The following is a 16,488-nucleotide window of genomic DNA, read 5'->3' as shown; positions in this document are numbered from 1 at the left end:
CTGAATTATGGAGGAAGGTTGCAACACGATAATATGGATGGAGACACAATACTATCACATGAGCAAAATTTATAAAGTAAAAATTCTGCACTTAAATAGTGTCTATGTTTACTAAATTAAAGGTTGGGCATAATTTTTAATGCTGAATCATCTATAGCCCCTCCTCTCTTGTTTGCTGAAAATTTAGCCTGTTGTAAAGAAAAAAGTAAGTTTTGGACAGTGCATATCTTGAATGAGGAAAGTAATGGCAGGAGGATAGTCCAGTTAGTCATTTTTAAACTGAAGGAAATATGGATTTATAAGCCTTTAGGCTCTTTCGTTATGACGTTTCTGGTGGGACTAATGGCTGCTTTGTCAACTTTGTGGTCCCCACTTTCAGGAAGGATAAATGTCAGTGTCTTGGTTTAGTCACAAATAGTAAATTATTCTTGGTCATAAATATGGGTGGAAAAACTGAGGTAGTTGTAGCTTAAAAATCTGTCTCTTAAAGCTTTTGCAATATGCTGAGAAATATCATGCAGATCGCTCACCCCCTTATTGGATCATAAAAGAACTCTATCCAAAAGAGTGAAACAGTAATTTTAAAGGTTGACAGCAATGGTCATACCTTCCCTTTCTCAAGTATCTCTTTATGCCTCTCCACCCTCTTCTTGGCATCTCACGACTATGACAGATGACTTATACTCATAGATTTCAAGGGCAGAAGGAGCCATTTTGGTCACCTAGCTGACCTCTTGCATTACACAGGCCATGAAACCTCACCTAGTAATTCCTTCATCAAGCTGGATATGTGTCTCTACTAGAGATGTGAAGAGCTAGTCGATTATCCAATAAGCAAATGCTTATCGGATAATCAACAGGATAGTTGACTAGTCATCCCCCTCCCCCTAGTCATCCCCCTCCCCCTTTGCTGCCTCAATCAGGGTATGTCTACACTACCCCGCTAGTTCGAACTACGGGGGTAATGTAGTCATCCGCAGTTGCAAATGAAGCCCGGGATTTGAATTTCCCGGGCTTCATTTGCATGAAGCCGGCCCGCGCCATTTTTAAATGCCGGCTAGTTCGGACTCCGTGCCGCGCGGCTACACGCGGCACGGACTAGCTAGTTCGGATTAGGCTTCTAATCTAACCCTGTTCCACGAGGAGTACAGCTAGTTCGGATTAGAAACCTAATCCGAACTAGCTAGTCCGTGCCGCGTGTAGCCGCGCGGCACGGAGTCCGAACTAGCCGGCATTTAAAAATGGCGCCGGCCGGCTTCATGCAAATGAAGCCCGGGAAATTCAAATCCTGGGCTTCATTTGCAACTGCGGATGACTACATTACCCCTGCTAGTTCGAACTAGCGGGGTAGTGTAGACATACCCTCAGAAAGGGAGGGATACTTCGAAGCAGCAGCGCCACATGGAGCTGTCCCCAGATGACCCTGGAGAGTCCCCAGCTGACTCTGGGCTTCGGTGCTTTTGCCTTTGAAGTGTAGCATCAGCCCTAGGGCTGTTGCCGCACTTCAAAGGTGGAGGCGCCCTATTGACTAATCGAATACTCAATAAAAAAAGGCATTGACTATTCAATCAGTCAGTTACCTGATATGTAACATCCTTGCTCTCTACAGCAGTGGTTGCAGCCCTTTGGGGTTCTGTGTGTGGCCCATGAAACATTTTGTTTATTGTTGCCCATGCACAGGGTTGCCAGATTCTGCTGGGTTTCATCTCATAGTTTTTTTTTCTTACTACTATTACAAAAGCGACACCTATGTAAAGCAAGGGAATGTGAAGTGAGGCATGTGCTGTTTGCACACAACATTGTGAGAACCGTGGGCTCCCTCTGCATCCAATTAAAGCGCTGCTATGGATCAGTCAGCACTGCCCACAAATTCTAGGTACACCAGCCCAGTCAGTAAAACTACCCTATTCCGGGGGATCATCTTGGGGACGACAATCTTGCAGCCGACTGAGATGGAGGGCCATTCATGTGTCCCACTCTGTAGCCTAGGTTGCCCTTCAGTGCTGTATGGATCCATCAGCATCTTTCCTAGGGCCAAATTCATCACTTGTGTAGCTCCAGGTCACTGAGTGAAAGTAGTATCTATAGTTTAAAGCCATGATTCCTAGGTTATTTGTATAACAGTAGAGCTATGGCACCATAGTTATCCTGGCATAACCCCACAGTGTAGACATAAGCTACAGCAAAAGAGGGGCTTTCCTGTTACTGTAGGAATTAGGGATATAAGCGACTAATCGACTATCTGATAGGCAAAGGCCTCCCCTATCTCCTTCCCTTCTATAAGAGGCAGCAAGGTGGGGAAACAGGAGCCAGTGCTGGAAGGGGTGGGGAGCTGTCTTAAAAGCTGGTTCCCTCAAGCACCATCTCCAGGGTGTTGCCTGCCTCCCTCCCCCCCCCCCCCTTAGAGGCAGCAGGGGGTGGAGGTAGGGGAGGCTGCTGCGAAGCAACCCCAGTCTGTAGGGGTCCTAGTGGGGAGCTGGAGATGCGCACACACAGGCACACGCACACACACCCTCTGCAGATGGGCTGTTGCTGCCAAGCAGCCCCTGTTCGCAGCAGCCAGGGGCTGCTGGACTCAGCGAAAGCCAGGATTAGTCCCAGATGCAGTCGGCTCCTGGAGCTACCTCCATTTAGCTACATCCCATCGACTAAAAGTATAATAGGTTCAATAGTTGATACAATTTGTATCAATTTGTGCATTACTTTACCCATCTTAAAATGGAGATAAGTATTAGTTTAACTTACTGTAAAGCACTTAGAGAGCATCTAATGAAAGACTATAAAATGCAAAACATTGGTAATGATATTAATGAACACTGACTGAAGAATAGAAAACCTATTGAGATTATGAAATAATAAAACACTCAATTTCAATCATAATCATCACAAATAGATAACTGTTTGATCCCAAAAGCAAATTTTGTGCTCACATTCCTTGGGAAAAAAAAAACCAAACCTATAGCCTTTTATGTGTGGTGATCACTGTACTAGTGTCTTTTAAAAAAACATCTTTTTTGGGGTGGGAGGGGGGGATCATAGTCTAATTGAACGTGTTCACAAGCTATTGCTTGCTGTAAATTTTAAAAACAAGTGTAAGATAGAAATGACCTGAACACTGCAGAAGATTTGGCAGTGCTTGGATGTGGATCGAAATGTTTCAACTGTGGGTTTTCTATACTGTTAGTTTCTGTGATGCGTGTGTGTGACTAAAAGTAAGTGTTAAGTGCAAGGCATAATAAACTCATTGAATCTATTGCCAATTCACTTAATTCACAGCTAATTATGCAGTGTTATCACAGCTTTTGTGTGTGTGGAGGGACGCTAAATATAAGTTTCTAACCCTAGAGTTGTGAAGGAAATAAATGTAAAAAGCCAATGTAAAATGGTGCAGAGTAAGTTTGCAGGCCATCTTCAGCAGTAGCTCTGAGACAAGTATGAACTATGCTTTCTTTAATCAAAATGGAATTTTAACTCTGAAATCTAACAATGGCTATTTAAAAGTCAGTGCTGTTGAATAATCAAGTGCCTATGAGTTCAGCATAAACATTCAGCTCATGTGCTTCTTCTGGCTGCTGCTTAGGTTGCTAATATGGGGAGCTGAGAGGGAGTCTTCACTGGGGGGAAAAGGTGTATTCCTAACTCAAATTAACTAATACAAAGTGAAAATCTAGAGAAGGCAAGGCAGTTTGTCATTTTCACAAGAGTTTTTCAGGTTGAGTTGGACTATGAGTAAGTTAAGGGTTGCCAGATGGTTTGAACAAAAAGGCCAGACACACTTGACTTTACATCACAATCTACATTACATCTTATTTAGAAAATACCAGACATTTATATTTTCTCATTTATATTTTCTCAATTTGTTTCCTGAACAAAAAGCTCAAATACTGGACTGTCTGGTTCAAAACTAGACACCTGGCAACCCTAGAGTGAGTTAAGGGTTTACATTTTCCTACAAGCCAGTGTGAAAACTACAACGTGCCTTGTCTTCACTACAATTTTACATCATATTGATGAACAGAAGTCAACAACAGGCCTTCCCTTCCCCCAATTCAAGCCCATGCCAAACTTAAAATTGCTCTTGATCCATTCCATGAGGGATAGGGAGAAAAACTACTTCTCTTTGGAAAAAGTTTTAATCCCCTCATGTGAGCCAAACCCCCAAATTACCGTGTAGCTGAACCACTTGGTAATAGTGACCATAATGTACTTAAATTTAACATCCTTGTGGGAGAAAAAACACCAGAGAAGCCCACCATAGTAGCATTTAACTTCAGAAAGGAGAACTACATAAAAATGAAGACGCTAATTAAATGGAGATTAAAAGGCATGGTCACAAAAGTGAAATCCTTGCAAGCTGCATGGAAGCTTTTTGAAAACAGTATAATAGACTCATATTAAATAAAACATATTTTGAAATGTAAAAAACCCCCCACAAAAAGTGTTATCATGGCTAAACAACAAAGTAAAACTAATGCTTAGAGGCAAAAGTGCATCCTTTAAAAATTAAGTATAAATTCTGTCAAGGCAAGTATAAAAATACAATTAAGCAGGCCAAAAAAAGAATTTGAGGAGCAGCTACCCAAAGACTGAAAAACTTGCAGCAAAAACATGTTCTAAGTATGTCAGGTGCAGGAAGCCTGCCAAACAAACAATGGGGCCACTAGATAATTGCGGCGCTAAAGGAAAGTAAGGCCATCCTGTATAGTGTGGAGAAAGTGAATAAGGAAGTGGTGTTTACTCCTTCGCAATACCCAGGAACAAGGGCCACCTAATGAAACTAATAAGCAGCAGGTTTAAAACAACTGGAAGTACTATTTCACACAATGCAGTTAGTTCTTAATTTGTAATGAAAGGTGTGCTGGGACTCAAGCAAGTTTTTTACTTTCATAACTATGCAGCACCCCAGAGATGCTGGGGTTATGAGCTACCAAACCTATCGATGCCGGCTCTACATCCAGCTGCTTTTAGAATGCATCTATGCATTATCAGTACAATACAGTTTGCAGTACCAAATGAAAAAACTGAATAAGCATAAAGCTGAATTTAATATCAAAGTGCCAAAAATGTTACTGTGCTCGCTGTACTACTCGCTATCATATATCATTTAAAAACACCTTCCTTTTTTTTGGATTACCCAGAAGCTATCTTGGAACTTCTTTTCCATGGGTGGGTGGGTGTTATATATTGGAGATCTGGCTGCAGAATTTCAATTTGGATTGCTACTGAGGACATTGGGCTTTGTGTGTAATATGCATGTTTGCATCTGTGTAAAGTATGTTCATGATAATATTTCAATCGCTTCCAATTGCTAAACCATAATCTCCTTTCCAAAGGGGCCAATCGAATAGTTTTAGAAGACTCCAATATCTTGCAACCTGTCGGGCTGACAGTATTTGAAAACTGGCTGTACTGGATTGACAGGCAGCAGCAAATGATTGAAAAAATGGACATGACTGGTCGAGAAGGACGTATGAAAGTCCAGGCTCGTATTGCACAGCTCAGTGACATACATGCAGTTAAAGAACTAAACATCCAAGAATACAGTAAGTACCATCCCTCTTCGTAAGAAACAATGGGGGATGAGCTGATACGGGTGGGGAGTTGTGCAGCGTAGGGGATTATTAATGGCATCGGGGGACATTTCTTTCTAGACTATGGATTTAAACCCATCCCAAATGAGTAGTGTCCAAAAGGCTAATAAAGAGCCCATGTGGAATGAGTTTTTCTTGGTTGTGTCCCAGTTGGATAGGAGACCATCACAAAAAGACACTATTGGATTCTGTCACTCGGAGTATATCTACGTCAGAGCTGGAAGATGTGATTATTCCCACCTGAGGAATATCCACTTTAACTCTGATTGAGCTGGCACACTAAAAAGAGAAGGGAAGCCATGATGGTTCGAGTTATGGTCCTGTCCAAACGCCTAGGTACAAACTTGAGGCGGCTGGTCCCTCCCTCCCCTTGCACCGTTGCAAGTACGCTTTGATTTTTAGCACACTAGCTTGATCAGAAGGAAATAGTGCTGGTCTCTTCGAGCTAGAAATGATGCCTTCCAGTGTAAACATCCCCTAATGGGCAGCAACCATATGCATAGTCCTGTGACAGCCGCCAAGAATTGAGTGGCTATAGAGATTAAAATATCATCTTGGTCTAACTTGACATGAATGGGAAGTTGACTGGGGATGGGTGCAGCCCAGTGGAGCCACAGCCATCATAGAGGAAGCAATCACGTTAACATAAGTATGATGTGTGCTTTGAACTGGAGAATTTTTTAGGAAACTGTCTGGGGACATTAATTAAAGCAGATGACTAGTAGCTTTGTTTGCCATTAATCACAGTAAATCTGTCAAGAATTTCAAGAAGAAACAGGGCATCCTTATTAAACATTAAAATGAAAAGACACATTTATCTAGAGTGTACTCATTTGAGTTTTGGAGGCAGTGCAAATGCATCAGACTTTGTAAATCAGAAAAGTTTGCTCTTTTGCAGCCATTTTAAGAAAGAGAGAGACTCTCATTTTTAAGCGTAGGTACCTTTGTTTTATTCCTCTAGAACCAATTCCATCTTTCCAAGAAACAAACCCATAGGTTTTGTTTACTGTGGTTTTTTTTTTAAAGATTTGCACTGCATTAATTTTTTTGATCCTTCAATTCACTTATAAATTATAGATGACTAGAGCTGCTTGTCTTGAAGGCTTTCCACTTGAGGAGGGAGAAAAAGAAGCAGGGCAGTGGCCATAATGAGCTCCATACAGGTGAATCCCGTGTCCATATAGAGCCCCTCAGAAGCCAGTGGGCCTCTGCAGAAGTGCAGAGGAATCAACTCTGTCTGTGCTCATGGGATCAGGGCCTGAGAGAGTAAATCTGGATGATTTTTCCCCCAAGGTCTGCCAGTGATTTTCTTCACCCTAGATGATCTCAACCAGATGTGTGGAGGTTAATGCATAAAAGATCTTCTTTATAAATTGCAGGACAGCATCCTTGTTCTCAAGATAATGGCGGGTGTTCGCACATTTGTATTGTGAAGGGTGATGGTACAACCCGATGTTCTTGCCCGGTGCACCTTGTTCTTCTTCAGGATGAACTATCCTGTGGAGGTGAGTCGTTCCAGGTGCCTGTATTTCCTTAGTTGAGCCCTTAGAATGGGGTTAGGATGGCCTTCACGTTAGCCTCATGCTTCCATCTGGGAAGGAAAAGCAAATGCCAAGTATCTCTTAACATAGCTCCATAATTGAACCTGTCCCATTGAGTTGCGTTAATTAACTCTGAGGCAAGAAGGCTTTTCAAATATACAAATTTCCATTTGTCCTTACTAAGTAAGTTATTTCAGGTTTTCTTACTCAATAGTCTGTAATCCCATCTGAGAAAGTCGAGCCGCTTCCTTCCTGCCTCTGTTGGTATAACATTTTCTATTTGACAAGCAGGTGGCTTTGAAAACAGCTGTAATTAATGGGACTCTTTAATCAATGCTATGTGCGCTACTACTTTAAAGCACACCACAACACTTTTGTGTGGCTTTCCCAGGACCACCAATGCTAAACAAAGAGCTGTTGGCAAGAGGTATTTTCAAGATAGCTGCTGCTAAACAGCCAGCAGAGGGAGTACAGAGCACTCTTTTGTGAACCTTGCGTAAGTGGCTTATAAAAATACAAATATTTTTTGGGTGCAGTAAAACAGTTGTCATAACTACTTCTGGCAGGCTCAATTTAGGGTTGCATAATTCTTCCAATAAATATCAACAGAAAGTACAAATGAGTTTTTCAGTCTTCGACTTAGCGCCACACCAGAGCTGGGTAATTGGCCCCCTTGGTGGCCTTCTCAGCAGAGTGCAAGGATTGACTAACCCACAGAGCTTGGAGGTGATTCTTCTAGAGGAGAATTTTGGCAGAGCACAGTGAGGGGAATTGGAATCTCTCTTGCCAATTTTGTATCTGATCTATGGTTAAACTGAGGACTTTATTTGCTAGTGTGTTGATTTGTCAACTTTTTGCCTTTGCTAAATTCTCTCTCGCACGTGCACAAATTGAAAGCACGAGGTTAAGGATCAACGATTCTTGCACTGAATTTTTTTAAAATACCAAGTTGCTTCCTCAAAATGTTGTAGATTTTTTCGATTCTCGTACCTTTTGCTTTGTATATCTTCTATCCTTCCTTCTTCCTCTTCGTTTTGGCCTTCAAAATCATCCCATGCATGGCGTTCTAAACTGCACATGGGGAGTCGTCATTATAGAGCAATGCAAAATGTTGCCTCTGTGGCCAGGCTCTGCTGGCTCAAAGAGGAGAGGAAAGCAGAGCTCAGGAGCTTCATTCTCTTTCTGTTGACATTTTGAGTGGATTTGTTGCGCAGTTCTGTAGCCAGCAAGACGACATGTGGTCACACAGTGGAAAAAGAACTAACATAATCCAGATATTTTCTGAGTGCAAACTTCATGCTAGGCCAAAAAAGGGCCTCTCTTTTTTTTATAATGCATGCTTACTACATAAGATTAACAGTTACTGTAGTAAATGTTAAATAACTGCTAACAGCTGTGTTGAGATAGCAGGAGTTGACTGGATGGAGCAATTTTTTTTGTCTTTTTAAAACAAGTTTGACTGAACACAGTAATAGAGGGCACATAACTAGACACTGAGTCACAGCACATCCATCTGCACCACATTTTATCCTTTGAATGTTTTCTATACAATTATTGTCGAACATTAAAAAGAAAGCGAGCCATCTTTTGTGTACACAGTGGGGAAAGGGGGAGAAAAGGAGGAAGAGAAACACTCTTCATGTGTTGACTTCAAATTGAAGCCCTTTGAAGACTTAATGAACTACAAGAGAAGGGTAGACTGTGCTGTTGAAAAGGGCGTTGTGGGTGGAGAATTGCCCTTTGAATTTTGCATGCATATGTTTCTTCATCTTGTCTTTGTGTCAGATTGTACTCTAGTGATGTGAGCATTCACTCTGATCTGAGCTGGCTCAGAGCAGCTCAGATCATTGAAGGAGAAAAATTCTTTCGCATGCGGCATGTTTGCCCAAAGAGTTAGGTTCTCCTGCCTCTCTACTTGAAGGTGTGCTGCTTGTGGACATGGATTATTGATGGGTTCATTTGGGTTTGTTTTTGTTTTCTTTTTTTTTCCCAAAAGAACCCCCAACCTGCTCCCCTCAGCAGTTCACCTGTTTCACAGGGGAGATTGACTGCATTCCCGTGGCCTGGCGCTGTGATGGATTCACTGAATGCGAAGACCATAGTGATGAAAAGAACTGTCCTATCTGTTCAGACTCCCAGTTCCACTGTGAAAGCGGACAGTGCATAGACAGCACCCTCCGGTGCAATGGAGAGGCAAATTGCCAGGACAACTCTGATGAAAAGAACTGTGAAGGTATAGTGGATACTTGGGAGTGAGGCATCTAAATACCTTTAAAAATCTGACGCCAGTTGATACAGCACTGGACTAGGAACCAGAGGCTCTTGATTTGATTCCCAGCTCCACCACTTGTTTGCTGTGTGAGCATGGGCAAGTAATTTCACTTTTCTATCTCTGTTTCCCCATCTGTAGAATGGGCTAAAGAAACTGACTGGCCTTTATAAAGCACATTAAGCTCTACTGATGAACACTTGCTATTTTAAGAATGTTATTTCAGGTTCTAAAAATCTCATAGTATTGGACTTAATTGTGTGTTTAGGTGTGTGCTGATACCTCTCACTAATTAATGGAAACTGGGAAAATATTTATTTATTATGTAATATCCAAATACAATGGAATTTAAAGTGGGTGAATGTGTGAATGGGCAAGATTGCAGACAGATAAGAGAGATTTGGAGATATCCACCACCTGCAAACCCCAGCAAAAGGCGGCTGCAAAATGTGCCAAATCCAAATCACCTTTGATTTTTAAAATCTTAGAGGGCTTTTTTATTATTATTAATAATTATTATTATTAATAATAATAAATGCATTTTCATGTTAGCTGGAGTCTGAAGTTCTGTGTCAGTTAAACCAAGCATAACACAGGCAAACTGTCCCATCCGCATCCTTCTTGGCCTGGAGGGGCCACTTCTGAGCATTCCATTTTTCCACATCCATTCATTGCTCTTCTGAGGCCTTAAAAATCTCTGAATCGAAAGGGCTGCTTTAAAGTCAGATGCTATGACCAGGACCCAAGCCAGCCGTCATTTGAGAATGATTAAGCAGACTAATGACCTAAGCCAGATTTCAACAAGCTAACTGATTTTGAATGAAAGTCTCCCTATCCACTACCAGTCTTGAAAGCCATCCTGTCTTTCACATGATTAGGGTCTGATTCTGTTGATAGCTTTTCTTTAGAATGAGAAGCTTCTGGCTGCAAAGTTTTAGGTGGTTTAAAAATGGGCATGCTGATGTGGCGTTGTCTTGTCTGATGCGTGTGAGAAAGGATGCCCTCACCAGTTACTAAGGAAAATAAGAATGTTATTTCTGAGGGCAGCTGCACCTATATTTTTTCTCAGTGGCACCCAACAAGGGCACCCAATACTCATGTCTCACTCTATTCTACCTAGTGTATTCCCAGGCTGCCCAGTTCCCTGCTTTTGCTACATCATTTCCAGTAAGGACAATCTGCTCGTGTCCTTTTCAGAGACAGATAACAGTAATAGCTTCATATTCAAGTTACCACACAGCTGTTTCTAAGTGAACCTACCTTATTCTGAAAGTAAAAAGTGTTGCAGAGAAATCATATTGAAACAGTGCCAGAGCCTGCACACCTATTAATTGGGCATCACTTCACTCTAGGGGTTTCCTTGTGGCTACAACCTCATAGGAGCTTAATGTCAGAACAACCACACAGTTTTATGTGGCAGCCTTCCATTCCTCCCCTGAGGATTGGGGCCCTCCTTGAATCAGGAGTCCTCTCCATATGCTGTACCAGGAAGAAGGCCCCTGAGTCATCTTAAACTCAAGGGGGTTTTATCCAAAGACTCTTCTTTGTCTGTTGGTCTCTGGAGAATCTCGTATTAACTAGTATATGCACATCTCCCCAAGGACTTTCACAGCTCATCACAGGAAGTTTGCTGGCATCCCCCCTTCCTACTAGAAAGGATACATTCAGTTCTATAATAGCATTTACACCATGGCCTTTGTAATACAACATACCACAAAGATACTCTCCCTATTTCAATATGGTTTAAATTGATTCAATCAAGCTTATCTCAGTTTTATCAGTTATGACAAGATATTGTCACTCTGTCACACACTAGTCTAACAATGCCTTGCGTTCTTACTGATAGTCACAATCATACAGTATATAAAATGTACTCTGATCAGTTGACAGCCATTATTACCCAGAATGCAGGTGTTTGGATAATTATTGTTCAGTTTAGTTTTCTCAATAACCATAGGTGACTATACATCCCTTTCTACTCTGTTACTAGTCATAATGTTGTGCCTTGTTTGTAAATTAAACCCTTTTAACACCTTTTCCTCCCTGGAGGACTCATCTCTCCAAACTAATAGTCACATACTCGTGTTTGCACCCTGAATTGGGAGAGTTCCAGTCCCTTCCTTTCTTCCACTTCAGGTTTAAATTGACAATGTCAATAAAAATATTTTGTCCAATGCCCTAGAATTTTTCTCACGTACAGGGAGGGAATGACAGGGCTGGGGAAAGAAAGGGGAGGAAGAAGAGTATGATGAGGATGTTGGAAAAAAATGTTATCTTTTTAGAAAAGTAATAACTTTTATCTTTTAACCGTGTGACAAGGTTTTGTAATTTAATTCTTTTTATCTCATTCAAAATCCAAATATGTAATAGATAATGTGACTAGTAATTATAACTTGTGTGCTTTCTGTTAATTGTATCCAAGGTTAATTTCCTATAAATATTGTGGCCTTCTGCCTCTGAGTTCATTCAGTACAGGATACTACATTTATTACCCTGAAAACAGGAAATCACACACTCAGATTATCACTGTACAGGTTGGACCTCTCTGATCCGGCACCCTTAGGACCTGAACGGTTCTGAACGAAGGAATTTGACGGACCAGAAGAGGTCCCCTGCAGCCAGCTCCCCAGACTACCTTCCCTTCCCAATGTTGGTCCCAGCCTTCCCCCCTTCCAGGCTGCCGTACTGCCCCAACCCCGCTATTGAGGCTGTTGTGTCCCTAGCCCTGGCCTCCCTTCTGGGGCTGCTGGGACTGCTGCATCTACAGCACCAGTCCTGCCACTGGGGCTACCACAGCTACTGCATCTCCAGCCCTGGCCCTGCTATCAGGGCTGCCCACATCCTTGGCCCTGCTGCTGGGGCTGCTGTGGCCTCTGCTGCACTACCTGCCAGGCTCCAAGCCGCCAGCCCTCTTGCTACTGGGGCTCCCAGCCAGGACTCCCTGTTCCAGGAGCACCTGTGGTCCTGCTGGACCACAGATGTTGCTAGATGAGGGAGTTCCAGTTTGGGGAGGGTCCATCCTGCCGTACCCACCTCCAGAACCTTTGCTTTCTTGAGTATCTGACATTGATCATTTCTGGACATTTTCTTCCCTCGCCAGTGCTTTGTTTAACCGATCAGTTCCGCTGCGCCAGTGGCCAGTGCATTGGGAAAAACAAGAAGTGTGATCACCACTTGGACTGCAGTGACAGCTCAGATGAGCAAGGATGCTGTAAGTGTGAATTCTGAGATCAGAAACATGGTGGTAGCCAGTGAAGATGGTTGTTTACCTCCTCAGTTAATTAGAATTCTAATAACCCACTAATAAAGCCACATGCATCGATTTTAAGGTGGCTGCTCTTGCCTCACCTGTTGCTCAAAAAGTAATCCACAGGGATCATTAGAGTGGGAAGAGCTAATTGACATGTCGCTTTTTTGGAATGAAAATTCTTATTCTGACAAATGTCTCAGGTTCAAAAGAGTTACAAAAACGTATATTTTTAAAAATGGTAAATCTTGCTTTATAATATGCATGTATGTGTAGGTGGAAGCACTCTCTGTGCTATAAGAATCTCTTCACAATGTCCTGAGGCTGTCAGACCCATTCTGCTCTGAGTCATGGTTCTCTCAGCCACAGAATTCACAAGTGGTACTTGAAGAACCTTAAGAGTGCTCCTGTCTCTTCACATAGAAAAATGCTAAAAGCTTTCTTTGTGCCTAAAGCTGATGTAATTCTCTGATTGCTTGATAGTTGCAGATCATGGTTTCTGGAATATAATATCCCTTGTGTCTGCCTGCCTTGAAAGCCTCTAGAGCCCTAGAAAAAAAATCATTGCCTTCCAGAATGGCATCATGTCTGGCCGCTGTTGGGCTTGTAATAACATTTCAGAATGGCACTGCCTCACAGAGATGATTCTTCTAGGACAGATGATCAGATGTAGTTGATACCATCAATCTGAAGTGCACACAGGGCAGCCTAAGTGCCTTTGGAAATACAATTGGACATTGGTTCTTTGGTTCTCGTGTTTAGCATCAGTGAATCCTATGCCATGAATAATAAACCCCAAGACAGCAGAGGAGTGGAAGTAAATGGTATTAATTAGAGTAATGGCATTTCCTCTAGATTTTCACATGCTACTTAGGACAAATGTGAAAAGTAACAGTCTTTAATTACAGGTAAAAATGTCATCCAAGTCCCTAGTGGGCATTTATTCACACCTTGTGTTTCATTAGAAGTCTGTTGTAAGTGGTTTGGAAGCTCAGTAGCATAGGCTTCCAATTTTTCTTTTGGGGAGAGTGGCATAAATGCTAATCTCAGGGCACATCTACACAGCAGGGCTCATGCCAAAATAAGCTATGCAACTTGAGCTGCGTCAGTTGTGTAGCCTAAGTTGAAATAACTTATTTCTGCTTTTGCCGCTGTCTACACAGTAGGCAGTCCGAAGTAGAGCACGCTTACTCCAACTTCCCTTATTCCTTGTAAAATGAGGGTTACAGGAGTTCGAGTAAGAAGTCCTCAGGCTCAATATTATGTTAAAATAACTACTTGCTGTGTAGACTACTCTTAGTGTATCTGAAGTTGTTGAATCGAACCAAAGTTACAGAATCTGACTAACCTCTTCCCATTTAGACACAACGGAGGAGCCAGCACCACAAGCCAACAATACCATAGGCTCGATCATTGGCGTGATCCTCACCGTTTTTGTGGTTGGAGCAATGTACTTTATCTGCCAGAGAGTGCTGTGCCCTCGCATGAAAGGCGATGGGGAAACGATGACTAATGACTATGTGGTGCATGGCCCAGCCTCTGTACCACTTGGTTATGTGCCTCACCCAAGTTCTCTGTCAGGATCTCTCCCAGGTAAGTATCAAGATGTCTAAGCATTTAAAATTTACACTGGTTTCCTTATTCTGTCTCTTAATGGCACTATGTACTTATCGTGGAAGCTCCTGTTCATGCTTGCCAGCAAAGTAGATGTTTGCACCAGGTATATGATTCTAGGCACCTGGCTCTTGGAAGACAGGATTGAACCCTTTGTGGTTTTTTACTCAATTGTTGTTTGATTTCTAACAGCACTATCTACAAGCAGCAGAGTTACTAGTAACAATATAGACACACACCAAAGGATCGATTCTTCCGCTTCTGAAATCCATCCTCTTCTGGGGCTAGTGGAATGGCACCAACGATTCTAAACAGCACATAGGCTCAGGAAATAAAGCCAGAGACTTGTCTTAAATTAATGGGAACTTAGATGGAATATAATCACTTGTGTTTATTGGGAATTGCCCTCTCTCAGGGACAAATTCCCTGTATTGGGTACTTGTGGAGAGTTCTATGGAATCTTTAATGATCGGGAGTGATTGTATAAACAGTGATGGGCAACCTAGGCTAGTTATTGAGTCATGTGAGTGGCCCTCCTCCATCTCAGTTGGCTAAAAGATTATCATAACCAAGATGGTCTCCTGGGATAGCGTAGTTTTGCTAACTGCACTTGCGTACCCAGAATTTGCGGGGTGCACTGACTGAATCGTAGCTGTGCTTTGTTTGGATATGAACAGAGTACGCGGCTCTCCCAGTCAATGATGTGTGCAATCAGCACCCACCTCACTTCACAAGCCCTTGCGCTACATGTGTGTCACTTTTAGGGATGTTGGAGAGCACTTAATTGAATAGTTGTGTAACTGCACAAAATATTATCGGTCATATGACTATTCGATAGTCCCCAGTAGTAGGTCCAGCAGCCAGTGCGCTCCTAGTTCCACTCCTGGGGAACTCCTTGCCACCTCACGCTGCTGCCTCTGTATACGGCTTCCTGCACAAAGCAATTCCTGCCTGCTGCCTCTCATACAGAGGCAGCAGTGTGGGGCAGCAGCAGCCGCTGTCTGTGGGGCCCAAGCTCCCTGTGGACAGAAGCTGCACCAGCATTCCATGGAGCTGCCCTCCCCTCCCCATCGCTGCTGCTGCCTCTGATAGTGGTGATGGGCAGGGCAGGTGGCTTGAAAGCCAGCTTCCCATATGTACCATCTCCTGCCTTGCCCCCATTACCCTCTGCACTCTCTATCCGAGGTAGCAGCATAGGGGGCGGGGGAGCAGGTGGCTCCGCAGATCCAGCTCTCCATGGCACCAACTCCCACCCCCCTTTCTGTCTGATACAGAGGCAACAAGGGGAGAGGATGTGTGCAGTCGATAAGATTAACCGATAAGACTAAGCTTATTGGTTAATCATTTACTCGATCATGTTGACATGCCTAGTCACTTTAGTAATACCAGTAGGGAAAAAAAATGACACCAGCCAAAACCAGCATACCTGCTGCTGCCATCAGAGCTGGGCAGCTGGAAAGAGGTAGCTGCTGGGTGGGAGCCCAGCTCTGAAGGCAGAGCTTCTGTCTGCAGAGCTGGGACCTTAGTTAGCTGCTGCCACTTTCCAGGTACCTAGTTCTGAAAGCAGCAGAATAAAAGTAAAGGAGATATGGGTAAGGTATTGCCACCCTTATTTCTGCACTGCAGCTGGTGGTGTGCTGCCTTCAGAACTGGGCACCGAGCCAACATTGCAACCACTGCTCTCCAGTTGCCTTGCTCTGAAGACAGCACAGAACTACGGGTGGCAATACCATGATCCTCCTAAAATAACTTTGGGATCCCTCTGCAACTTCCTTTTGAGTTAGAACCCTCAATTTGAGAAATGCTGGTGTCTTTGGCGAATTCTGTATAGTATAGAGTAAAAGTACACACAAAGCCAGATTCCATGAGACGACACCAGATTTCATGGTCCATGTTTTGCATGGCTGTGAATTTGGTACGGACCTACCAATGGGATACGAAACTATATGGCTAAATCACAAAAGCTCACTTAGTCTTAATGAATGTGCATGACTCCTGTATGTCTCTTTACAAATAATGAGCTTTTATGAGTCAGTGCTCAGCCTTTTAAATAAAATCCGTACTCTTGCTGCTTTATTCTGATCCAACTGAAACAGAGGTGCCTGTAGATGCTGTTGGTGAGCCTATTGTGGGATTATATCCATGCATCAGCCCCTTTTGCCTTCCTGTGATAAGCTGCTTTTCATAAAAGGGAGCTTTGAGCAGTATTTTCACTATAGTCCAGAG

At 42.9% G+C, this 16,488-nt stretch overlaps 1 protein-coding gene across 2 annotated transcripts in view; it reads left to right on the top strand.

Moving 5' to 3' along the window:
* The window catches only part of LRP6 (LDL receptor related protein 6), a 200,777-nt gene that overhangs the window by 171,491 nt on the left and 12,798 nt on the right, over nt 1-16,488 (top strand). For both annotated transcript variants that reach the window (XM_075901099.2, XM_075901104.2), the window contains 5 exons: nt 5,334-5,543; nt 6,971-7,096; nt 9,129-9,365; nt 12,502-12,612; nt 14,011-14,241. In XM_075901099.2, the coding sequence (XP_075757214.1) occupies nt 5,334-5,543; nt 6,971-7,096; nt 9,129-9,365; nt 12,502-12,612; nt 14,011-14,241 (915 nt within the window). The remainder of the gene's footprint in view (nt 1-5,333; nt 5,544-6,970; nt 7,097-9,128; nt 9,366-12,501; nt 12,613-14,010; nt 14,242-16,488) is intronic.

Source organism: Pelodiscus sinensis, chromosome 1 (genome assembly GCF_052426305.1).
Source record: "Pelodiscus sinensis isolate ZL-2025 chromosome 1, ASM5242630v1, whole genome shotgun sequence".
Classification (NCBI taxonomy): Eukaryota; Metazoa; Chordata; order Testudines; family Trionychidae; genus Pelodiscus; species Pelodiscus sinensis.
The sequence above is the reverse complement of the archived record's forward strand: the minus strand, read 5'-3'. Positions and strand labels throughout refer to the sequence as shown.